Consider the following 27788-nt stretch of genomic DNA (forward strand, 5'->3'; position numbering starts at 1 on the left):
CCAGGAGGGCTCAGTTCCATGACTTGCACTGCAGGATGTAAGGTTTCTTATGGTTTCCAGACTTTAAGTACTTGCAGAATGGAAGAGTGGACATTTATATTTTCTGTGTTCTAAAATGTAGATTTAAGTTCCTTTGTGCAGGTACTGAACTGACCAGCTAAAAAAAACAATTTAAAATAATTCAAACTGATGAAAAATAAAAAGTACAGTTTTAACAAATAGTTATTTTAAAAATTAATTATTTTCATTTTTAAACAAAAAAGCAGGATTTCAACAGCTTACAGTATGTTAAAAAATACATTTCCAGCCATAGCATAGCCCACAATTTGTCTAATCTACACTCCTCTAAACAAGGAAGGTATATTTTTTGAAGCCTCCAAGGAATGTAATACAGTTTGTTCATTTCAGATACTCGCCTGACTTTTTTTAGAATTAAACCAGATGATACCTTTTTTTCTTCTCCACACACACTGTTCAATTCCGTGTTTTTGTGAGGACCATTCATTACCTCTCATTCTGTTTTATTCCTGACTCAGCAATTACAAAATTTAGCCCAAATGATGCCACTGGTTTACAAAAAAGATTAGGACTACTATCCTTGGTGGCAATTTTTATGAAATTGACAGATCATACGTACAGTACTCACCCCCAACACTCTCTCACACTATGACCCGAGAGGCATTAAAAACCAGAGCTGGAACCAACAGCGTTTGTTTAGTTTTTAATGTTTCGCAGTATTTATTATATCTGTTATTAGCGTCATTCCCTGTTGAACAGTGAGAAGAATCGACATCAAAATTAATACTTAGGTCACACATTTTACATTGCAATACAATACTACAATGAATGTCTTTTCTCGAATTGTACTAACCTTAAAATCATAAAATTGAGATGCATGTGTGATGCACAAATCAGTTCCTGAATTTGGTATCTTTTTTTTAACAATTTGATCATTTTTCTCAAGGTGCTGCACTTAACATTTTTTAACCTTTTCTGGAATATTTGGAGACTGATACTGGATGTATCACACCAGTTAAGAAAAGTGAAATCAGGAGTGCAAGTTGAGAAAAAAAGAAAATAGCAATACTATATTACTGACAGTAATACTATGCATATGGACAACAGCATGCATAAGCTCACAATTTGTGTAATACCCTGCATATTGCTCTTTTGCATAATTTAACAAAGACAACTTTTACTTGTATGCGATTTTCATTGATGTCTTTACAAACTTTGTATCCATTTTATTGATTTTGAACCATTACACAAATTATATCTAGATACCCGGAAATCTTTCTGCCCAGTACAATAATATTAGAACACTTCCAATGTATAACATACATGTTGTGACGGTCTCCCAATGACATGACCTTGTCTGCTCCTCAGATGAGCTCACAGCAGAGGGTCTTTATATGGATGTAGGTCACTGAAAGAAGTGTAGGTTCTGCCTTCTTTTCAGATACTGACTGGGGATGCTGTTGACAAACATCCAATCAAATGTCTCTCCTGTCTCGGAGACAATGTGTCACATATGTTCCTTTATTTTTTTTGCATGATTTCTGTTCCTTTTCTTGCTGGGTCTTGTCAATTTCTGTCATGTATTTTTTAAGAGCATGTTGCTTCGTGTGCAAAGAGACTAGTAACTTGAGGAATATTTGTGAACTGTCCACTGTGACACCCAAGTCACAGAAAGGAGATTTTAATTTGACTAATTTTAGTGGGGATCAAAATGCAGTGACTACACTTGTTGAAGCAAGGCATTTTTTGCCTTTCCTGTGATGTCTTGGAAAAGCTGATGAAATGATGGCTCTTATGATTACACTTGTGACAGACCTATGGGCTGAGGTACACCCTTTAAGCTAGTAAAAATTGAGACAATTGTTTTGACTTCAAACTGATTTTACTTGTCTGCAATCTAAACACTTAAATATGACAGTGAACATACAGTATTCCCACTCATGATAGTTTCTCCCATTTTAATACTGCATCTCACTCCAAGAGAAACACATTGTTAATCTGTAAACAAACATTTTTCAAACATACATTCCATATGCTTCTAATATCCAACATAGGATTATAAGTGCTTATCATACTGACTGGGAACAGGAACACTCCCAATAATTAGATGCTGAACCTCATTACAATCAATCTGATTTGACCTTCCAGGGCACCTTTGATGAGAAACATTTGGAAACATCTGCTAATCATTGATACAGGGTAGAGGTGTTATGACTCTGCAATGAGTACACCTTAATTCTGTAGTGTTTGTATGGAAAACTTGAGGAATATAGGAATAAGTAAACTAGGTAGACTGTAGTTTGCCTTTAAACCTCTGCAGATCTTAAGACGTGGACCAGTTCAAATATTTTAGGGAGAAGAGTGCAATTGGAAGTTCATCACAAAATGCATAAAATTTGTGGCTTTTGTTTCTAAAATACTACAAGGAAACAAAGTAAAGCCTAGAACCGAAACATGAAGTGTAATACGCAAACTAAGAAAGAATGCTTTTAAAGTAATTAAAACAGACCACACATACTTCGTCTTTAAATAATACACTCTATTTATTTTTTTTCTTAAAATAGTTTACTTTTATACTACAGACTTAAAATTTCAAGGAAGTCAGGGACTTGCACAGGCAAGAAAAAAACACTCAGTTTTAGTTAATTAAATACTGAAAGTAAAAATAAGCAAGGATTTCATGAAATGAGCATTAGGAAAACCAATGTATTAATTATAGGTAAGAAAGTAAATTGTAACTGTATACACTGTATGTGCACCATGCTGCATCTAAAACATCTGTTTTCCCTATGATTTCTTACAATTTATTCATACTATCATATCTGAAGAGCACACCATACAAACAATAGGGAAAGTTATTACCCAGCTTAGTCTCTCGCTCTCCTTCCATCAATTAACCTCAGTGCTGGGGGGTCCTTTCACATTTAGATCAGGATTAACATTTTTACAGTAATTTCAGCAAGATCAAAGACAGTGACAAGCATTTGCTAAGTGGCACTTCCCTGACCATCCTTGAACAAGTCTGGTGCATCCGGAAGTGGTTCCAAATTGCAGGTATTGTATTCAGATCAGACGGGTATTGTAGTCTTTCCATGCATGATAAAATGTCTACGTAGCTATTAACATAACAATAACTGCTAGCTGCTTCCAGTGGTTAAACTTGACCCAATAAAAAAAACTGTAGATGTTACCTCAACTTTTGAGTTTACATCACTGTAAGATTATGAAGAACAAAATGTTAATGATGCTGTTCCCTGTATTTAAAACCTTATTGGAAAAAGGTGGTTTTCACATTCAAGATAGTATAACCCTTGCTAAGAACACATCTCAGTCCAAGGCAGAGTATGAAAACAGCTAGGTCAAAAGACCAGCATATTTTTAAATAGAGCAGTCCTAATCTCAAAACTTTAACTTAATTTTATTTTTCATAAATTAATATTTGGTATTCAAGGACACACTTATGGAAAAAAAACAATGAAAAGGTTATAGAATATTAGTCTCTGAATTTTAAAGCATAGCTGGTAGGAGCTGGAAATATTACTTTGGTAAACGTTTAACTTTTACTACAGAGGGCTAATGAATTCCCTTTATGCAACCAAAAATGTGGATATTTAAACACTCGTCTGTCTATACGGTTCAAAGTTTTTAATCCATATATTTTAGGCATGACAAAAGAGTAATGTTATCTGAACAAAAGACAGTATACAATAGTATTGAAGTCAAATCAGTATACTTGATTCAAAAATAAACTTGTTACACTACAATTAGGATAGAAGAACTTCTTTTCCTTTAAAATGTTCTGTATAAATGGGTGTAAAAATAGAGAAAACTCTTAAGCAGAGTACTGAATGATGTAGATGCCAAATGCCACAAGAACAATGCACTCTACTTATTTTGAAGCCCCACATTAATATTTTCCTGATTCATCTTTGTTGATATTACACGCAAGAAAAGCTCATTCATTATTAAATGTTTTCTAAAGAAAAAAAAGTCAAACTTTAACAACAGAATACACATGATTCTGAAACAATAAATAGTGCACAATCTGAGGCAGTCAGGCCATGACACTAAGTAAACTTTAGATGGATAAGGTTGATGAAATTTACAGCATCTTCTCTCTTGTTAAGAGGTCTTTCAGGGAAGTATAAGAAAGATCTCCCTCTTATTGTTAAAGCTGACATTTTAAAGACAACTTGTTTCCAATCAGCTATACTTACAGTAAGTTCAAAGTTCAACAAGCATGTTAGGATGTTCATACATTCAATGATTCAGAGACATCAGTTTTATGTTTTACCAAAGAAACCACCAGGAAAAGGAAACCTATTCAGTGACATGTTGAGCAAGTTTATCTATAAAAAAACAATGAAATGTTTTTCAGCTAAAGGCAAGCTTTATCAAATCTGGTGTTGTAATATAGGACTAATATACTATGTTCTGCTCATTCTTAGATCATTTCTGCATGACAATGAAAAAACTGACAGCTGACGATCAACGTATAATAAATTAAAACAAGATATGTTAAAGTCTACTATGAATTCCAATGTTTGTCTTTCAAGAACTGACTGCAATTTGCACGTTATGGAAGAAATATTCTGCCTGAGAATCAGCCACAAGCTATTAGTGTAAGAACTTCTAAAATACTCCAACATGATTGTCAACTTGGATGTGAGACAGAATTAAATCTCACAGGTTGGGGGAAAGATGTCCTCTAAACAGGTTACCGAGCTCATTAGAAGCCCTGCTGTCTTTAAAATGCAGCTATTTTAATATTTCTCTCTTTTTAGCTAGCTTAACAAACAGTGCCTACTTAAAAACATACCTCTAAGTCAGTGAGGTAAAAAAATTAATATTGCTATATTTAGGTTAAAAATAAACTGCACTCAAAAAAGGAAGTGTCCACAAGTAATCCATAACACCAGGGAAGAACTTCTGAAGGTGAAGCTAAGATTTCACTTGTGCACCTCAGAAGACTAATCAGTGCATTGGTTCTCACAGTAAGTATTTGCGTCTAGCATCCTCATCCAGAGTAAGGTCAACCACTTCTGGTGGGGACGCCCAGTTGGGTTGGGGTGAAACAGCTGTCCAGAGGTGAGATTGCCTAGTGCTGTTGTACTGTGTAACTGGCCCGTGCTTCCATGATGAAATGCTCTGAATCACACCTCCCCTGGGATGGATGCATCTAAAACAACCAAAAGATTAAAAAATAATAAAAAACACCACTTGACACTATTTTAATCTCAAATGATTCTTGTTGACCACAAAGTATTACCAATAATACACTTGTGAAATACTAGTGCTGAGTCACAAGTCAGAGACATTATTTTAGTGATTTGGTAGAACACTAGAGGTTTATTGGAAAAATATTACTCAATAGCTTTAGAAATACTGTAAATCTGCTTGAGATTTTTTGGGCATTATGATTATACAGTAATAAAACAGTCTGAGGCATAACTGCAACTTCTGTGTAAAAAAGTTCTGTATATGTTGGTATAAAATGTACCGTATGCTGGTATAAATGTCCATGTAAGGATTCTTATAAAAATCTAAAACAAAAATACATTGTTCGTGCTAATAAATATTTATGTAGTTGTAATAAAATAGTGTTTTGAAAGTGTCTTCAGTGTAAAGCCTAAAACTTATTAACTAGATTGAGGACTCTTGTTTTTTACAATTTTATAAGTGTATCTATACAATGTGTGCATATTAGAATTTAAAGAGACATTCAAAATTAATAATCAAGTCTTCACCACTGGATTTGTGTAATAATGTGAACAGATATCCCTACATTTGAAATGTTCTTAAAAAACTATGCAAGGTTTTTAGTGCAAACGGTGGGATTACATAAATATTTACAGAAGGCTGCATCAAATTACCACAAATGACTTAAAACTGAAAACCCTGATAATAGTTTCAACTTAAACCTCTCCCGATTTAGGGGGTGTCTGATATGTAAATCATTTAAATAAAAATAGAATTAAAAAGTAAAAATAAATTCACTTAACACAAATGTTCCACAGACAAATCACACTACATGCACATGAATATCGGTAGTCTCTTTTCTTCATGGTACATGCAAATTGCTTATGTTATTAGAGCTTTGCCACTTGTACAGGCAAGCCTGTAACCCAACAGAAGAAACAGACAAAATTCCAATAAATAATTTGTTTTCATTCACATAATTAATATAAATACCTGACCATTTGGAATGCTGACAGTTTTACTTTCTGGAAAGGAAAATGTTCAACACGGTAATGAAGAACAACTTAGGTTAGCACTAATTGCACCATATTTCTATAAGCCTCCAACAAAGTGCATTTTCTTCCCATTGGTTTTGTTCTGACTGGTGGTGAATGAACTCTCTGTGAAAAAATATATGACAAGTACCTTGAATTTTCTTGCACACCCACAATTTCTACTTCACTGTCTGAAGAAGCAATATTGATTTCTTCTTTGATCTGAAGTGGACCACAGGTCTGTTGATCGCCAGTTGCAAGTTCAGCTTCTATGTGACCTGCAACAGAGGGGAAAAAACAAATCTTCAAATAACACATATCAATTAAAGTCAAACAGTAAAAAAGTGTTTTCAAAGAGATCTCGGCAGTGAAGAAACTTTATAAACGCAAAGTAAAAATTGATTTTTACTACATAAGTATAAGTCTATTTGGACTGAGAAGCTTAATTTATAGGTGAACCATTTCTTCTTGCAGAACCACCAGACGTATTTCAAATACAGTACAGAGCAATACAAAAATACATTTTGACAAGATATAAGAGGAAGGTTAATTCTTAAATCTTCTACTTTAATAATACATTATTATTTTTCAAAATGGCTTCATTTTTTACATGTTCATTGATGTTTGTGCTCTGATGATCCCACATCCTTAAGATGTAATTGATAAAGATTGAAATGAAAATAGTCCAGATCTAATTATCTCAGTCATTAACTTTTTTCAAGGTACATGGTAACAAAATATCTCACACCAATCAAACTTTCTATTTTCTCCAAAAATATTACAATGACAGTCATTTTTTTATTTTGAAAAGTATACAAACTGTATAAGCAAGCTTTAAAAAACAACTTAGTAGTTTGTAACTATACTGAGAATAAAATTGTTCCAAGGTTGTCAATGTGTTTTTTTTTTAAATAGTCTTTAGAATACAAACTACCATAAATCATAAATAAAACTCTAAGTTATTGGTATATTATTGTTTTTGTCAGCTACAAACAGAAGCATCTAAACCTCTATTTGACTACTGAAATGTAAAAGCAGTAAATATCACAGTTAGCTTAGGCCATCATAGGGCCAATTCATACATTTAGATCAATCAAAACATTTTATGAAAAAGTAACCATGTACAGCCAATGTGTCTATAGGTTTTCATTCCATCTGGCCTCTTAACCTAAATTAGCTCATTATTGGCTTATTTAGACCAAATTAAAAACATCTCCCAGCTCTTGAGGTGCTGATGTTTTAAAGATAACTGGGAAACCTGCAGACACAACGGCCTTCCAGGACCAGGACTGGAGTCCCCTGATTTAAAGTTAACAGTCCAGTAACACCAGCAATATTTTAGCAGGAAAAACAATAATTCCTACTGTATACAGAACAAACAGTTACATAACATATATAAATCTGAATAACACTTTACATAAGATCAGCATTTTCTGTAAAAAAATGTAAATTAAATATAAAAGGCTAATTCTTAGAACCAACAAAACCAGAATATTGTAAAAAAATCTCAACATTCTGAATGCATTACAACTAGTCACAACACACCTCTGTCCTTTCGTCCCAGAGAAACATGTTACTTTGTGTGGAATGTTACACATGAAGTGACAGAAACCATTTTGCTCAAAATCCTGCTATTGCCTTTGTATACTATGAATTAGACTAAATGTTGTGAATTTTACCAGAACATGTATTTTAAGATAAAATGAAGTATATAAATTACCCTAAAGCCAAATGCATTTTATTTTTGTTTTTATTCAGTTAGTACTGTTGAGACCATAATCTAAACTGAAATGTTTAGTTTCATAATTAGCAAAGCAAGAATTTGAGGAGCAGTAGTTCTGTGTCACACTGAAAAGGTTTGACTAGAAGTTTCTTGTCAAGCCAGCAAGACTGGGTTGTGTAGGAGTAATGCTCTCCTCCTGCTGGATGTCTTCCAGCAGGCTTGATGTCAGAGAGATTCACACTCAGTGTGTGGGAAGGCAATCAGGGCCTGAAGCCTCAAATGAACCAATTTAAAGTAATTTTAAAGGAATAAAGATAAATACTTCACTTCTTATTATAAAAACATTTTAAATAAACATTTCCAAGTACAAAAAACATAGCAAAGCAACTGTCTTACTTTACAGAGAGGTTATATGGTAGAAATAGTACACTGAGGGGATTCTGTTACTATTGCGGACAGAACCTAAGTCTTCAGAGACTGTGACCTATATGAACTGAAATTGCCCATTCTTGCCAACTGAAAACATATTTCCTTTTGAATAAACCAGAAAAGATAGTTTAAGCCATAACATTCAGTAGTAGCACAGTGTTACTTAATATACAGTTTTCACAACTAACCTGTTATGGAACTTGACCCAAGATGCCCTTTTTTCCCCCAAGAATTTGCTCCCATATCCTGGGGTCTGAAAGTTTTTAGTTCCTGAGCTACAGCAGCTGCAAGAAGATTGTCCACACTTAATACTTCGGGATCAGAATTAGTGTCAGAAATGTCATAGTGTGCTATTACAGGAGGCCCATCTGTAAGAACACAACAAAAAATACTAATGTTACTTAACCTGAACCTGTGATTACCTTATGTTGATTTTAATGAATGTACTTCAAAATTTGAAATCTAAAAAACAAAATTAAAGGTGTAATAAAGTACAGCACCATTATGACAAAAGATCCCAGTATTACTCCATGTTTTATCACTTTGAATGATACCCATTTTCTTGCAATATATGTAATTAAAATAATACATTTTACTTTAGCCAAGCAGATCACTGTAATCATCTACTTCAGACTTGACTCGGGTTCTGAAAAACACCCAGACCCGACTTTCAGAAGTAGTAAGAAGATCATTTAACTCCCATTCTATTAATATTGTACGTCAAAGTTCAGGTTATCATTCGGTCTTAAAACACGTTAAACCAATTATATTTCATAAAGGATTTATAGGTATTAAATATAAGACACATTATTGTTTTTTAAATATGTACAGTGCCTTAGAAAAGTATTCATTGCCACTGAGTGCTTTGTTGCTTTAAAGCTTGTAGTCATGACATTCTGATGTAGCAATTAGTGTTATATAGACAACCCACAGTTTGTCACACATTCAATGCAAAAACAACAAAAAGAGAGGTCAATTAATAATATGAAAGAAAAATGGTCTTGATTGCATAAGTATTTAAACTTTTCTGTTTAAAACCTAAATTAATACAGGTGCCTTAACAAGCCAACTGATCTGGTGGCCTCTTTCTGTGTGCAACAGAATAAAAAACAATTTCAGAATAAAAACGTCTTGTCTTATGGTGGTTCCATAGTCAGGTAGTAAATTTCAAACAGACTTTCAAAAGCACCTCAAACGGTGTTACTGAAAAGAACATATTACGAGAAGGATACAAAAAATGTATCTTTGAAAATCTCTATGAGCACAGTCATGAAGAAAAGAGAAAGGAGCATTGTATCACTCAGACACTACCTAGATCAGGATGTCTCTCCAACCTGAGCAGCCAGGCAAGGCGGAAACCTATTAGCAATGCCACTGTGAGGCTACTGAAAGCTTCGAATGAGCTACTGTACATATTTCAGTGGCTGAGATTGGAAAACATGTGCTTTGGACAACATTATCCCAGTCATTCCACAGAGCTGGCTACACAACCCAGTGGAAAACCCATCTAATAGCCTGCATAGGGTTTGCAAGGAATTCACCTGAGTGATCCTGCAAAAATGGGGCAAAAGGTGTTGTGGTCAGAAGAAACCAAATCAGAACTTTCTGGTCTAAATGCCCAGCATTACAGACCCAACTGACTATAAACATCTCCCAGTCAACTGAATACTTTAGCAAGGCAATGTATCTAAGATGTATGCAAACAATCACAGGCAAAATCTGTTCAATCATAATAGCATTCTACTAACTGCAACAATTAAGCCACTGCAGTAGCCAAAAAGTGTTGGCTAGGTCTTAAATTTAATCCTACTACAATACTCTCAGACTGGAAAAAATCTGTTATAAAAATAAGTTATCAAACAACAGCCATTTACTAGATATACTGGGTGTCACAAAGGTGAAGGCAAGCAAAATAGAAAAACAAGCACTGCATGACTTATGAAAAATATTCTCAGGCTTTAAATCAAACATCCGGGCAGCAGTTGCTTTTACCTCTTTCCACTTCATGCTTAAAAATCTGCACAAATGTTTTTTTTTAAATAAAAGCAGCAGCTACATATTTAAAAAAACTTAGGATATGAAAAGGTTTTTAAAACATACATAAAATGAATTTTTAATATTAGCCAAAGCAGGTACAACCCATGCTCAACAGAAAGTTTTTCATTTCAGTGCAGAAGATACAATACCACTTGAGAGCAGAGTATAATACTGACTGATCCTCATACCGAGACTAATTCTAGCTCAGAGTGAGAACGAAAAGGGAATCTTTTAAGAATTTAGATGCTTGAAGGTTAATCTGGTTAGTACTAAAGGAAATGGATATATATAAAATTTAGTAAGAATTTTACTAAGTAAATGGTATGATATTCATGCATATATAATTTCTCAATACAAAGCATGCAGATTAATACACTGGTCACCTACCCATTATTAAACTTGTGCTTGGGTATTACTTCAATTCTTCATCAGTAGTAAAAAGCAAGCAAAACCTTGCTCTCTGTAGTTCCACTCTTGTATCTTCTGCACTTTCAAACACCTTTGGTTTACAACTTTAAACTTGCCAATACAAAAATATCTTAACAGTGAAATATTTCCCCAAAGCAAAAGTAACTGGAACAGCTACATCATTATACTTGATAGATGTATACACCTTTCCCCCATCTTTAATACAGGAGGCTTTCAATCTGAAATGTACAACAAAGAAAAGATTTTGCTACTTTTAACATTACGTCACAATGCATAAAACAGGTGGAACAAAAAATGTCCTCAGCAGAGAGCAAGTAGCAAGAACTGAAGAACTCCACTGAAACAGATATTAGAAGCTTTAATATTAAATGCAGACAAAAATTATTGCACGTTTCTTAAAATTTCTTAAAAAGCTAAGGGAGTTCTGTCATATCCCTCTCTGATGTGCTCTGAGCTTCCAATGCACCGCAGTTTGCATCCTGACAGATCTGAACCTCAAAAAACTTGAGATTTTATCACTAGAACATATCTATCCCAGTTACAATAATATCAATGTGGAGGTGAGATTTCCCAGAATTATTTAAGAACATTAACATTAAGATAAAGATAAATTCTATAAGAACATGAAAACAGAAATTCTTATCTTAATTAATTCTACAAGCTGAGGGTTCTATTCCCAGGTTAAAGAAAGTCTGTATATACATTTTTCTTTAAGATAATTTCTGCAATTACAAAAATATTATGTCAGCACTCAATGTGTTAAGATTTGTCTTTATTGGTTTTGAGAATGACTTTTTTTACAAGGTGACAAACACTCAAAACAAATTCTGAAAATCTCAAGTTAGTCACATTAAATTTTACAGCTAATATACATGAATGAAGGAAAAATATTTCACAAATAGAAAAAAAATCAAACAGCAGGAGCTAACAAAATAAAAACTTCCCAATACTGCTGGACAAAAATGGCAACCGTGTTATTTTAAAAATACGTCTAAACTTCAAGTCAGTCAAAAGTCAGTCACTGTTTTAACACCTTGAGAAATTAAATGGCACAGTATCAACGGAAGAGATTACCAAACCAAGCAAACAAAAGGCATAGCTTAATTTCATAAACGGCTTTTATAGTACAACGTTCAACATAAACAAGTACTACATAAGCAAAATATCGATACTTTGCAATCAGAAATGCTTGTTTCCAAATGATATAAAAAGGTACTAATTTTCACCCAGTTACACATGAGAACAGTTTGCAACTCAGCAACACAAGCATCTCTAATAATGCACGGAAATTGATATCATGGATTATTCCTATCCATTGCACAGTATGGCAAAAAATCTCTGGAAGAAAAAGAAGCATCATTTCAGGAAGTCCTGCTGATTTTGCCATCATGGATTTGTGCAAAGGCTGGTAACAGAAAATTCATTACATCAGCAGCAGCTTTAAAAGTTTACAAAAGAACACATTCGATACAATTTTGCTAAAGTTACAGATACAAGTAGTTTTAACTTTCTATAGGTATTCAGGGCATGCTTCGGATGTAGCAGGCTTTAATACCCTGTTTTAGTAATCTTTCGCATAATATACTTTGTGAAAATTGTTTGCAATAGCCATGCCTTACTCAGCCTGCATGCCTTAAGATACAGATGTGCATGTATTGCTATGGTTTCAGAAAACTGCATAATTGGCACAGCAAACATGTCAGATATTTAAGTTAAATTGTCCCCCCCAAAAAGAGCATTTTAAAGGCCTGCCCCTTATAAATTGGAGCTAAAAAACTAAACAGTATTTTTTTTTTTACTTTTTTGCATTTGGCAGGTGATCTTTGGTAACTCCACACATACAAAAATGTTCATTGAGACCTATGAAAACTATTTATTTCATATTGGTTAAAGCAAAACTGATATTTTATAATCTACCTTAGCATAATATTTACAGTTGACCACCAGAATAATTCTTATAAATAGCATGCTTACTAGAAAATCTGATCTTAAACTGATGAAAAGTAATACTGTTAATGGAGAAAAATTAATTAGGCTCCATTCTGGTTAATGGTCACCTTTTTAGCAATTCAGTTATTTTTAAGGTCAGTTAAGTCTTCCAAAGAGTACATGGCCTTAATGTTTAGTTGTAGTTGCCAGTCAGTTCACAATTAAAACCTCAAATTTACACTCTTCTATTGTACTGTAGCCCAGTACATTACCAGGCTGCCAACTGCACAACAATATTGTAAGTCCAAAATAGTGGTAATGCATTCTAAACAGCTCTGAATTTTCCTTTTTACATACTACAGATTCATTGCAATAGGCCCTTGAATTTTACAATGTTCACTACTGTACTTTAAGTGCAAAGCACTTAAAACTGAAATTTAAAAAAATCAGCATCTACCTTACAAACAATAAGTATGCCTAATCAAAGATATACATAGTAACAAATGATTCCAAAAGCTGCAATCTATATTAAAAAAATAGGGTAGGTTATAACATTTACATTCTATTATACTATATTATCACAGCCCACAAAAGTTTTCATAGGTACAGAAATTAATATTATGTAACAGAATTTAAAAGAAAAAAATATATTTCTAAATTAAAGGAAAAGTCATAACTACGTCCAACTACCCTATGTTCTATATTTTAATGGAAAACAATCCAATACATATACACAGCATTTGTGTAACAACCAAATGCATGCTTTATCAAGTATATGGTTCTGTTAACTTCGAAATAATCAAAACAATTGACCAACTTAAAAATCCAGCCTTGAAAATGTATATGAAATTGACTTAAAGTACTTTTATTGTAAATAACAAGGAATTTGAGTTCAAGGCTAAATATGCTAAAAGGCTAATGGTGGTTCTTTTGTTTTTTTTAGATATGATTTAACAAGAAGGTAGGTGTTTTAAGTTTATAATTCATTGTACCTCACATTTTAAAAGGAGTGCACTGCCAAACATATCACATGGTTTAAACTTGGAAAGAGAGAATTACATGTCAAGAAAGTGCTCTGCCTATAACCGACAACAGATAAGAATTTGTAGGAAAATGCAGTTCAGAAGATGTTTTAATAGAACATCTAAACTTGCAATAACTATTTATGAAACCAGTTGGAAGACCATTACAGCTTTGGGCACATACTTGGTGCAAATTTTACTGCAATTTAGCTACCTCTTGTTAATTAAGTGTAATGAAAATTGTCTTCTAATAAAAAACACCTGACTGCTACCTTCATCTTCAGTAGTTGACAGATGCTTTGAAATTATGTTTTTGTGACACTGTGGTAATACAGTTTGATATATGACAGTTTTGCATTGGACAGCTTTATTCATCATTTGAATGTTGTCTAAGAGGGGGTGTTCAGAAATGTGGACTTTTAATATATTAAAGCAAACAATTTAGTCACTGAATGTCAAATTATAGGTGTAATTACTACCTCCTCCCTAAGAGGGCATTGTTTTGCCAGTCAATACTGGCTTTGGGTGAGGAAACTTACTATCTTTTGGTGCCATTCACTATTATGATTTTTTCACCTTTTTTTAATTTCCACAGCCTTGTTGGCCTACTTTGAAAAGTATTGTCCTACACAGCATTATTTAGAATTTGACATCAATACATTTTCTAATGAGTGAGACAGCAATCACTGCTGCTGCTTAGTGTGATGATTAGTGCCAACCAATCATGTTGCATTCAATATGCACTGAATCCATCCTTATATACAGTAAAAATGTTGATAATTTACAGATGTCCCTCATCATTATTCACAGGAAAAACTAAATGTTACAACATTATACGCTGTGCATCATATTAGATGTTCAACATAAGATCAAAGACCAAGTTTTGGTACGATGAAATAATATCTAGAATTACCAGTGTAATCAACATAATTGTAAAAAATGAGAGGTTTCACAGTGATTTAGTAGTCGGTATGAATTCTACAGAACCGCATACTTCTGAAAACCTGAGTCGCTACATCACATTATGAGTGCTTCCTAACCCCTTAACCAAATGCAGTAGAAAGTATTTGATCTTTTCCCAATACATTTTTTGAACTATTTCTGGTTGAAATAATTTCCTGCCTTTAAAGCACAAAATCACAAATTATCAGGACCCACTTCTTGTGTAAAATTTGAATGGCAATTTAACATAAGCTGGAGAGAGCTTGATTAATAGTCTAAATTAAAAAAATTAGAAAAAAATGTCTTTAAAGGCTTGAGTGAACCAAGTCTTCAGCAGCAGGGTTTCCATTTTCGGAAATACTCTCAGGAGGGTTGTTGTTAAAGGGGATCTGGATAGGTTCGGTGTTGACATTTTGATGACTCATTATGTATGGGCTATAGGACTCTTGCATGTGCAAATGGCTGTCAGGCATTTGCATAAAAACACTGGACTGAGTGGTTGGAGGCACTCTTTGCCCGATCATTTGAATTTTGGGCTCGCCAGGTTCATCCTGCTGCTTAGCCTCTTCATCTGTGTCTAGTCGAGTGAGTTTTTCCATCCACATGCGAAACCTCTCCTCTGTCTGCCGCTGCATTACGGCAAAGCGGTTCATTGCTTCTTCCAGGACGTTGCCAATGCAGTTCCGGTCCCATGACGTCCCACTGTCCAGCAGTCCCTGAATTTGACTGGTCACTCCTGACGACCCCTCAGCACGACTGAAGCCAGCTTTAAAGACATTGAGGCCATTCGATAAGAATCATTCAAATAGTTTTTTAAAAAGCAGTTCATATGCTTTTGTGGGCATCTTGTCTTGGTGTTACATGCTGATGAACAAAACACAAAATCATGCAGTGATCTTGCAAAATGTCCAACCCTCTTATCTAATTAAACTAATTTATCATCTATGGCAAGGCTGTCAAATGCAATACCTGGAGAGCCAAGTATATTCTGGTTTTTGTTATACCCGAGCTCTCAGTTACATAGTGGGTCTAAATATTTTATTAACTGCATAATTATAATTTATCAAACCTGGTTCCCAAGAGTTTTACAGGTAACTATACTTTTAATTAAGTGAATGTTTGATTAAAAGTCCTAAATTGCAATAGAACTTTAAAGATGCTATATATGTTTAAGAAAATAGATTCCTTATTTCACAACTTGGGTTGGACCAAAAACCAGAAGACACTGGACTCTCCAAGAACTGAGTCCGACACTATGTCTACAGTGTTTCACAAAGTTTTACTTCATGTGCAATAAGGAAGTCAAACGTAGAAAATGGAAATGCTGTATAAATACATTTACAGTAAACTTATTTGACTAATTAAGGTAAATGGGACAAAACAACTACTTTCTCCCATCAGGAATTATGTAGTAATACTGAAAAGTATTAAGTGGAAAAAAACATTTGCCTTGGAAACCAAAGAACAAAATTCTCAAGTAAGGAAATGGAACAATTTGTTAACACTTCTGTACAACCTCAAGGTAGTCTTAACTATACTTCATTTCAAACAAATTTTTACATTAAGAGAAATCCTACTACAAAAAGAGCAGTCTTAAACTGTGAATATCTGCACACTGTTATGAAATGCAGCAAACCAATTTGATCTCTTAGGTAAAGAATTTAACACTTAATCTGGAAATATTACCTGGAATTATGCAAATAACTACGTACTTAAGTGGATACCCACATGTTCCAAGATAGACTACCAGTTCAACTGACAAAGCCACACAAAAAAAAAGACTTGCATGAAAGAGAACCCCCCGAAATGTTTTTTGAATAAGCTATTTGTAAAGCTGGCATGTATTGTGAAAGCTGACTGTATAGCCTTGTTAAAAACAAACGAGACGTGTCTGTGAATGGCGTGACCCTTCTAATACAAAATACAGAATTCCAGAATGTCAAAAAAGAACATTCATATTTGATTAAACTAGGACACTGATGATAATAATAATATTCTCCTGCTTTTGTATGTTTTAAATTTCATATCCTGCAACAGATCAACATTTTTTTTTATAAAGCTATTTAAAAAAAGCTAACAGGAAAAAAAAGAACGAGATCAGAACATGCAGTCTTCAATCCAAATCTTAACATCACCCTTGCTCATTTTCATTAGGTCAAGACTGGAAATGGAAGACGGCTGATCTTTTAACCAGTGTGACTAAAGTTTAGTGAATGGAATACTGATATTCCATGGCAGACAGCATCTGCTGACTGATGGGCAGAAGGTCTCCTTAAATTTGGAACCTTTATGTTCTTAGAATGGGCGGTATATTGAAGCAGTGGTTAGCATTACCGCCTCAGTGCTGGGGCCCTGCCGGTAGTATTCCTATATTTCCTAGTGTTTCTTTACAGTAACCAAATCCCCTATGTGTACTACTTTATATTGTAAAACTATAGTCTATTAGTATACAACAGGCATATAAAAATCCAAACTTCAAGATATTAGTCAAAATATTGAAAAAGATGTCACAAAGATTATTCCTTTCAAAACAAAAAGGCCTCTGCTTATACTCAATATCAGATCACAATTCCTTACACCCCAACACGATGGAGTGTAAGAAAACTGTAAGAAAAAGAAAATGCCCATCTATCTTCAGAAAGATGCTAATCTCTGATGATCACTGCCAGGCTCAGAGCCTGGGCAAACCCTCTGCAGCGCACACAAGAGGTGGGAAGAAATAGGAGCACATAAAGGAAACCCACACAAATACCGGGGGGGAGGGGCATGCAAACTCCACACAGAAGGAGTTCCAGACAAGAAACAAAACCAGGATGCAAAAGTTGCGAGGCAGCTGTGCCAACTGCCATGTCACCACGCAGTGAGTGTTACTGTGACACAAAGCTTTTCTGGAAAGCACAATACACCTGATTACTAGATGAAACTTGAGGTATATGACAGGATATTTACTAAAATCGCGCAGAATAGCACGAAAATCCACACTACTCCATATTCCACCCTCTATCAAAAAAAATCTAAAACATTTTTCACAATTATAAACTACATCTGACATTATGAAATGTTTCATACATTTAAATGCACACAGAAGGTACAATACAAGAAGAAACTATATATGTATAAAAAACATGTCCATTTCATTTACATAATCATCCATTCTCAACCTCAATAAAAAAATGCTGGAAATCTCCCATGCTGACTGGTGACTTAATTGATCACCTCACACGTTAGAACTTAACTTATTTCAGCCAGTCCTGACCTATCTGATTATTCGCAATCAAAAGGGAACTGTTTCCAGCAACTTAAGCATACATAACTTTATGTAACTTGCTCACTGTTATTTTTGACTAACCAGTTCCTTACTTTACTAATCGATCAACTAATGATGAACAGTGGGAATTTGATACATCCACAATGAGCATTATTCCTTCTGTAGAGGGCACATTTTTCTCACAACATACTTGAATAATTGTAGTTCTGAAACTCAGAAATGGGTACAAGGTTGACACCAATTACAAATCCCATTTGTACTTTTTAGAGCAAATGGAAAATTACCAATATGGCCCAAATATAAAACTGAAATTAGCCTGTGATTAAGAACTCAGCTGGAGGAAAAAGCAGAAGGCACTCTAGGACACTCCCCAAGATCAAAGAAATACCTAATTTGACAGGCAGAAAGAATGAAATCATTTCAGCTTTGAATAGAGAAGACAAGACCTGACACTAGTATGCAAAATCCTCAAAGGCACCGGTAAAGTCAACCCAATGGACTTCAGAATCAGCAGTGAAACATGAACCAGACGGCACAAGTGGAAACTAAGGGCCAGTGCACTGAAAAGTGAGACCAGGAAGCATTAGTCTTGCCAATTATCAGAACACATCAACAATGTTACTAACTTGTTTGAAATCTTTACAGATTTTATACTAATCGAATAATTATAATTATAATAATAACAATAGCTTACATTTATATAGCGCTTTTCTGGACACTCCACTCAAAGCGCTTTACAGGCCATGGGGACTCCCCTCCACCACCACCAATGTGCAGCCCCACCTGGATGATGCGACGGCAGCCATAGTGCGCCAGAACGCTCACCACACATCAGCGATCAGTGGGGAGGAGAGCAGAGTAATTAAGCCAATTTATAGAGGGGGATTGTTAGGAGGCCATGATTGATAAAGGCCTCAATCAATGACCAACGTTAAGTTTAATACGATGTTTGATGAGTACAAGTACTAAACACCGATTTCCATATCGGGAAATTTCATATGCTGAATTTGATGAAATCACATCTTTCAAGTTAAAGGACATGTTAATGCCCATTCTCTTCTTAAAGTGCTTTTCCATGGTGAATAAGAAGCTGTATGACCAACCTACATTCATAGCTAGTAGTGGGGAAAACGTTCAACATTTTAAATTCCAATTTGGCAGATAGCATCCTCATAAATCAGTGTATTGGTAAATGATGAATCGCAAAGTATGTTTAAAATTCACCACAAGATGTGGTGTTTAGCATCTTAAGAAACAGCACATAAGGCAGCACTCGTCACATCATCCGCAACACAAACACCTCAGGTTTACTGAAGAAGTAGGAATCTGAGTAAGGTCAAAAGTAGGTGAATGAATTTCAGTTTGATGACAATTGGGGACGAGAGCCCAACACCTATGGAAGGAGCCGGGTCCTGTATTCAAAAGATGTTCCGTCTAGCATTCTACCCAACTATGGCTAATCTGTTTGAACACTACACAGAGGTTCCTTTGTTGCAATCCCACTGATAAGGACCCACTTACACGGCAGAAGATGTATGATAACCATTACAAGAAACTAACACGTTTAGCAAAGAATTAGCTGTGCATTCTGGATAAAACTGTAACAAAAGGGCATTTTCGTAAGAGCTGTTAAGAGTTTTAAAGATGCAGTCAGCTTTCCCCATGTCAATATTCTTTTTAATAAGAATCATTGAAAAATGCATAGAATTTTCCATGTGGGAGCCTGGTGTTTCAGTGAGTAATCTTGTTTTTACCTATCCCAGGACATTTTGTCTGAGTTAATCTGAGTCCAGGAATTGTCTGTCAGATGCATTCTTTTGTGTGATGGCTGGCATCCCTTCTACAGTCCTTTCTCTGCTTTGCTCCTATATTCTGCAGAGTATGACTCACTGTAAGCAGTTATTCAAAATGTATATTTTGCTTCAATTATACACGCAAGATTTTGCTATGATTTGTTCTAAATATCTAAGCTAGAATGCAGTCTGCAGTTTAAATGTTTTCTTTAAAGTTCTCATGGTAATTATAAATTCCATTTGATATTTCTTAAGGTCATGCTCCTAAATCTGAAATATTGATAGCTGGAAATGGGTTTCGATCTGTAATCAAGACCCTTAATAGGTTTAGAACCAAAATTCCTTAGACCTAATTGCCCTCAAGGTTTAAATGCAACAGACCACCAACTACTGAATACACATATACATTTATATCCATTTATTTAATACAGACTTGCGGCTATAATACTTGAGGCAATGTATATGCCGGTTTCCTCAGCCTTTAATTTTCAAGAAATGATCACCTATTATTGAAAATTAGATTTGACACCTCACATTCAGACCATTTAGCTGAGATCTTAATGAGTTAAAAAAGGTCATAAATTCATGTGTAGATTTTTTAATTGACTGAACTTCAACCATCTTAGCATAACAGTAGTTACTAATAATATTATAGTGTTCCAAGCTTCCTGCGGTTTCCTCATGTAGGGAAAAAGTGCTGATGAAGTAGGCATAAATATGATTGACAACATTTATGACCTAGTTCCTATGAACAGGTGCTGACTGTGCTGCCTGAAGAATGAGAGCTAAGTTATTGGCTTATTAATAAAAATATTAAGTGTAGCACCTTACAAGAATCCACAAAAAAAAGGTGGAGACAACTTTGCATTTAAGAAAAATGTGCAACATGCAGAAAAACCTTTGAATTATAAGCTTTTTGCTTATATTTCAACATGTGTAAACTTGTATAGAGCCTTTATGGTTGCTATTGATGCTATGGTTATACCCAAACACATTTTATTAGCTTTTAGTACACAGCAGCTCCTCTTAAGAAAGGGTGTCTGTCCTTTGTTACAAAAAAAAAAAGAGACTAACAAAAATGCAAATGAGAATCAATTCAAATACATGTGTTGAATGCTTCTTTTAATAATGCAGCAAATGACTTCAGGAGCTCATTTCTCCTTCCAGTACTTCCTTCCATGTTTATAAGCTGGCACACACATTGTGCAGCTTGGCTCCTGCGTGAAATCCTTAAATCACGGCAGAGACTCCGTCTCAGAGCCTTGCCTCCTTTTCCTGACAGGTCTGTGGAGCTGCACGGCCTTGCTCATCCATGATAAGAGAGGTGAAATAGGTCCTGCAAGCTAGAAACCATGTTTACAGATATAATTACAGGTACTGCAAACTAGCTTTCATTTTCCCTTGGTAAACACAAATGTGTTCAGTTCTGCCATGTTGGGATGACAATACATCTACATTCATAAACTTCAGGTACTTTTGTTGTACCCCAACATACCATTCAACAAGAGTTACATGTGCTGTGATGAGACATGGAGGAAGTGCCCACAACACAATCAACTGTGAAACAATCCTGAATCATTTCTGTATTCCTCCTATATATATCTTCAGATTATAGCCGTGAGTGTGCTTCATCTTTCATGAAGTACAGTGTTTCAGGAATGACTTATTGCTGGCAAAATTCAATGGGCATAGGTTTCTTAACCATTTTGTTTCCACTGAGCGTCAAAATAAACTGGTTTAGGCACGATGTTATAAAAAATACATTTATGGAGTTTGGATATTTAACACCAATTTAATTGATAACTCATGACTACATTTAAGTTACTTCAACTTATGGCACTAAGCCACCTCAATTAGTGAGAGAGGACTGGCTACAGTTGGTTAAATCCGGTAAAAATTACAAAAAAACATAGAAAGGAATAAATGAGACTAAGACACAGCAGGTGGACTTGCCAACAACTCTAGAAGTACTTGTTAGAGACAAAACATTTGTGGTGACCAGCCTTATAGAAATCAGCAAGTGAGGCTCAGATGTGAAATGCTAATTGTGTAAAAAGAAAAAGACCAAAAGATAAGTGGGTTAATTGTGAATATCTGGGCAGGAGTGTGTAGTGCTTTAGCAGCTACATTCGCAGTGATAAATGGCAATTTCACTACACTGATCAATTACGAGGACCTCAGTTGCTGTCATTCTTGTGGGCTCCATCCGACATGGCACATTCCATACGAACAACATACATCCTCGTGCTCACACAACCACTTTCATTACGGATAAGGATGTGCTATTTATGCCAGTCGGCACAGTTGCTTCCCCATTACAATTGTGGGAAGAGCTGGGACAATGCTTTGTCCATCTAAGGCTCGGAGACCTGTGAAAATGCACAAACCAGGTTCCACCCAAAAATGGGACAGAATTCCACAAAACAGCATCAGCAACCTAGTAATAAGTATGTCATCAATACACAGTGTGCACTGCTTTCAAGAGGGACCACACGCTACTGACAGTAACTTTCACAATTTTGCCCGTGCTACAGAAAGAAAGCTATTATCCTGATCAACAAACTGATTGGGAAAGTACTTCAGTTTAGTAAATTCTCTAGTAATGACCATGGATTAACAGTTATATAATCTATATAATCTTGTTTCAACAATGTTCTTTTTTTAATTTAATGGCCCAATTTAGATGTGCAAATTGTTACTTTACATCTCAGCATACAAAACTCCTGTGAAAAATGGTGGGCAGACATGATTCTCCAAACATATCGCTGTCAAGCTCTTCCTCCTCCGACATGCTGCAAACTCCAGAGGTAAAATTAACACCGACTGTAAAGTTCCCCAATCATTCAAAAGCTATGAATAAAAAAAAAAATTCAAAGCACTGTCATAATAAACCTATGCATTACAAACAATGATCAAATATTCAGTTCACCAAAAGTAAATCATTTATCTGACTTTTTTTAGTATTTCTCACTCACTTTTTTTCTAGCCCAACTTTGGCTGGACTGCATTTCCTGCTTTATAATTGGATTTTTATTGCTAATAATGAAACCTCAGTGGCTCCCTTCATGTTGTATCTACTTTCAAATACTGAGAAATTTAACTACTTGCAAAGTACAGTTATAGAAATGAAAATGTAAACATTTGAACCTATTTTTATTGGAGTAACAATAAATAAGGGAGATGGAAAATCTTTTCCTCCTTCTACAAAGGGAGGGCTACTATCAATATCTAAGTACACCTGCTTCAGACCACTTCAGCATCATAACAGATTCAACTGTCAAGTATGATAGTGCAACATTAAGTGCAAGTGCAGAGCAAAATATCTTCTCTTCAAAAGTCATCCCAAATTTTACCTTAAGTCTTGGCCTACTATTCTTGCATGTTGTTTTTCTTATTCATAGGCACTTACAACATTTACTACCAAGTCCTTAGTATGCTTCTGAAACCATCAACCCATGCTGGTTGTGTCTACAGTAAACATTCACAGGTCAAATGAATGTATTCAGATTTCCATCTGCAAGTCTGATAGTCATACTTTAAATAAAAAAAAAGTTGTTAGTAGATTACCAAGAGAAAATATTTGTTAAAAAATATATGCAACCTGGTAATAATACATTAATCTTTCCCTTATTAATTCATTCTAAGAGATATGAATACCTCAAAGTGCGTGAACCTATCTTTGAATGAATTCATGAACACATACATAGATCTTTTCCATTGTTTTTTGCAATAATTAGTTTTTGGCATATAAATGCAGCTGTATCAAAGACAGCTAACAGCTATACAAAAACACACTCAACTTATACCCCCCCAGAGTTTAGATATACTACATATAGAACATCATATGTAAAGAAAATCACATTCAAATTCCCTTTTATACATTGGAAAGGGCTCTAATGGTGAAGTGAGGGAATCTCATTCGCTGCACCCCTAATGCATGTGTATTACATACCCTGGAGAATACTACTACATTAAACCAATTCCAGGAAGACAACAGTGTCTTGTACATTTTTCCTCACATCTGAATATTGTTTATCTGATGCTAGTTACTAAAATTTGGGGGTTTACACAATATGGGAACACGTAAGCTACATGTTTGCTTTAAATAAATATAATGTGCAGTAGCAAGATATGAGGGGAAACTTATCTCAATGTGAAAACAGCACTCGCTTAGGGCAATTTCTGTTTAAGTCCAGGGCCCCAAGAAAAAGATCTATGCAAATTAATGCAAAGACGTGACAGGTTTCATACAATCAGCACAGTGTGCTGCTTTGCCATTAAAAAAAGGAAGTGTTCGTGTAAAGGCAGTCCTGAACCAGACAACTGCCACAGAAGCACTTTGACATTGGGAAATACCTGGGATGTCAGCAGTGATTGTCTTGCTGCTCCCCGACACCTCCTCGTCATCGTCCGAGGAGCTGGTGCTGGAGTCGCAAGTCAGGTCGCTGTCGCTCGTACTGCTGTCCTGCAGCAGGTTGTACTTTTTCCTGGCGGCTGCTTCCCGCTTCTGCCTCAGTAGGCGCATCCGCTCCTTGTGCTTCTGGCTGCGGTGACCCTTGACCTTGGCCAGCCGGCCGTTCTGCTTGTCGCCCCCGGCGGCGGCGGCGGCCTGCCAGCGGTTCTTTTTCGCCGCCATGGTGCTGGTGGACATCTCGCTCTCCGACCGCAACCGCCGCGATTTCCGGGCCCCCGCGGCCGCTTGGCCGCCCGCCCCCCCGCTCGGGTCCCCTCCCTCGGCGGGGCCCGACGCCCCCGCGCCCTCTCCCGCGTTCTCTTCCCCCGAGGAGAGCGTGTCCGAGTCGGCCAGGTGGCCGCTGGAAGAAGGCGAGAGCATGCAGGGGTTGGAGGAGTCGCTCTCGTAGGCGGGGCCCGACATAGGCTTCTCGCTCTCGGTGGAGGCCTGCTGGGACTCGGGAGAGTCCCTGCGGAGCTCCATCAGGAGGCAGGGCATGGAGGACAGCAGGCCGGGGTCTGTCTGGAGGGGGCTGTCGCCTTCCTTCTCCGAGGGGGATGTCTCGGGCTTCAGGGCCTCGTCCTCCGCCACTTCTTGGGCTGCTGCCCTCTCCACAGGGCCCTCTGGCGGCGTCTCGGGATCCACAAGCTCTTCCGGCTTCTCCGTGTCTGCCATCTTCATTTCAATTGAGTACCCAACCCACCAACCACTTCCCTGGTCTCAGAACATACAGCAGTGGGGAATGCTGCGTGAACAGGACTGAACAGGCGTGTACCTGCAATGCACATGAAGATGCAATCATTCACCACTCGCATCGGCAGCCAGTACCTAAACCCAGACGCAAAGCAAACACATTTTTCTGGTTATGAAGACAGTGTGACTTGGTTACTAAATTCCTCAGAACGAAAACAGGCGCACAAAGACTACAAAATACAAATGCAGTCTCAGCGATTATCAATGAAAACTGAGGTCTAAAACCAGCAAAATGAATGCCAAACCAATTCTGTAATCATAAACAGTACAGAGAACAGGTGGTCGTGATATCAATAGAACGTCACGTTCAAAAGCGTTTTAAAATTCAAACACAATCAAACAAGATGCAAAACTGTAAAAACAATACATTAAGCCGGGCTTAAAAGCAAAAGAAGTCATTTTGTGGAGCATTGTGAGCCCTTACATGTGCACTGACGCAAACACTACTCGTCCGTATGTTTACATCATAACAGTTCACGTATACACCTACGGTCACACAAAACCAATTTCACTTAAGTGGCAACACGCCCCTTCTGACCTAACCCGATGAAACTAGTCTAACTAGTAAGGTCAGAACAATAAAAATCTGAGGTAATGTTTCGAGCTTACCAAGGTTGAATGTCATTAAATGAGTTAAACGGCAGTATTGAAATAAAAATCACCACGTAATTTTAAGATGAACTACAAATTCACATTTTTAAAGGTAATTCAGCTCCGCAGAATACTAGCGTGACTTTAAAAACCGTAATCAATTTTCTGTAGCTGGCTATGAGTTACAAGTAACTCACCCTTGAAAATTGATCATGATCGTTATTTGGTTAAACAAATTCCTAAGAAATCTGCCTTTGGTGACTTTGTCCCCGGCTATTTTCAAATGCTCTGATTTCACCTCTTTTGTACTTATAATAATACCCTGCTTATCTCTGAAGATCGACCGTGGTCCTGTTGGTTTTCTTACAGATCTTTCTCACCGATGATATCCACATCCTACAATTTACTTGAACTGCTGTCGACACGTTAATTTGGGAAATATTTTCAACTGGGGAAAATCCCAACAGGGTGTTAAATTCAAACTCCCCTTAGCTCGACTCGGAAGGTATTTGATCGCATTTATCTGCGCCCCTGGTTACGATTAACGTCAGGTCGATACCGGACTTGCCGTTTTACAAACACGGGTCGGAGGTTTCCTCCGTCAGCTCCTTCGCCTTCACGCAAAGTGTAGACGAGAAACGGCGTTTGCTGCACCCCCGACGTGTCGGTAGCGTCTCGTCCGTCAAGACCGCAGAACCCCAGGCCCACCCACAGACCGAACTGAGAGAGGAGAGCGCGTCTCGGAAACTGAACTTCTACCCCGTGTCGGCCGGCCGGCTGAACTGTGTCACACAAGGAAGGATATCATCTTCCAGTGTTCAGCGCAACCCTTAAAGCCTCTGTCAGTTCAGCAACACAAGCCAGGCGGCCCTGCACCCTGCGCTACTCCCAGACCGCGCAACGGATCATTGTGCACTTCCAACTGAACTTCCATCTAGAAACAGAAACGCGTCGCACACGGCAGAAACCCAAGTTTCACGATATAGTTCACAGGAAAGAGGGAAAGGTACGGAGTCTTAAACACACACCCCTGATTGGGGCTGGGGGAAGTTAAACACCGAGCTGTTCCACTTGTTCGATGGCTTTCCCTCGATTAAAAAAATACAAAATGGAAGAGCGCAAGCACTCACCTGGATATAAAGTGTGATTTCTTTACGTGCCCGACTTCCTTAACATCATATTATATCGCCTATTTTACTGGCTACCTATATACAGAAGATAACAGATTAGAACCTGATTTATTTAAAGCCACTACCTCCCTCCCGTATCTTGTTCTACTTATTTTAAAATGTCACCACCAGCCGTTGTGCAGAGTGAATGCGTCATTTCCGGTTGGGATGGCTATGACGCCTCCTCAATGCGCTTGGTGCCTCAACTTGCCACACGAATGCGCCCTCTTCCGTAGCGGAGGGGTAAATCCAAATTATTGGATTATTATTAAAAACGTCCCGATTTAACCAGTGTATTTGTGTCATACAAAAATTCGTTCGCTCTTACTGAATTAATTTTTAGAATCTGCGAGTGCTATTTGACTACACTCTAATTATTAATGTTCAGAAAAATAAACCCGTAATTATGTAATGGGTAGCCACAAAACTAACCACTAACCTGGTTGGTCCTGGAGGAGCAGCATTATTTTAGTCTTTAAAGAAGCAACAACTGAAGAACTGGGAGCAGCCGCTAAACTGTCCCACTAAAGTCAAGAATGTGAGAACCTGAGATGATTTAGATCCCTCAGGGCACAGCTGAATTGAAAACCTGCAGACATAACCTACCCCTTAGAACTGGGGAATCCTGCATTACATAAACGTATAGTACAGGAAAAAGGACAACCTGAGTCATGGACAGCCACAGTCTAGCCTAGCAAGTTTTATAGGTCACCTTTAAATCGTCAATTTGTAAAGATGTGGAACACAGGGTATTTAATTAATTTAGTATTTTAATTGGCTGGTCAGAAATGGTCAACTGTGGTCATTGAGAACTACAGGAATGATCCCCAAACAACTTAATGGACCAAACAGCCTGCTGAAGTGGTCACAAAGAAATTGTTCTAAGTGTTTTAAATTGCTGATCATAAATTTAACAGTAACCAATAAAACCAGCCAGATTGTTGGCCACTCCAGTGGTTATACTACACCAGTGCTGGGTAGTATAATATGGCTCTAAGC

The 27788-nt window shown here is 36.6% G+C and overlaps 1 protein-coding gene across 5 annotated transcripts; it reads right to left on the reverse strand.

The window, feature by feature from the left end:
* Positions 1-708: 708 nt before the first annotated feature.
* ark2n (arkadia (rnf111) N-terminal like PKA signaling regulator 2n) lies at positions 709-26945 on the reverse strand. Of its 5 annotated transcripts, none has more exons than XM_015340015.2 (5): positions 26751-26945; positions 24180-25051; positions 8592-8687; positions 6403-6529; positions 709-5197 (listed from the first exon to the last, which is right to left on the reverse strand). In XM_015340015.2, exons 2-5 carry the CDS (start codon positions 24955-24957, stop codon positions 5008-5010), a joined length of 1191 nt encoding a protein of 396 aa, XP_015195501.2. In that variant the 5' UTR covers positions 24958-25051; positions 26751-26945; the 3' UTR covers positions 709-5007. The 5 variants fall into 5 exon arrangements, with proteins under 5 accessions (XP_015195501.2, XP_015195495.2, XP_006627170.2 ...); XM_015340009.2 differs by having other exon boundaries at positions 8592-8771; XM_006627107.3 differs by lacking the exon at positions 8592-8687.
* Positions 26946-27788: the final 843 nt, after the last annotated feature.

This window comes from Lepisosteus oculatus, chromosome 3 (assembly GCF_040954835.1).
Source record: "Lepisosteus oculatus isolate fLepOcu1 chromosome 3, fLepOcu1.hap2, whole genome shotgun sequence".
NCBI classification, from domain to species: domain Eukaryota; kingdom Metazoa; phylum Chordata; class Actinopteri; order Semionotiformes; family Lepisosteidae; genus Lepisosteus; species Lepisosteus oculatus.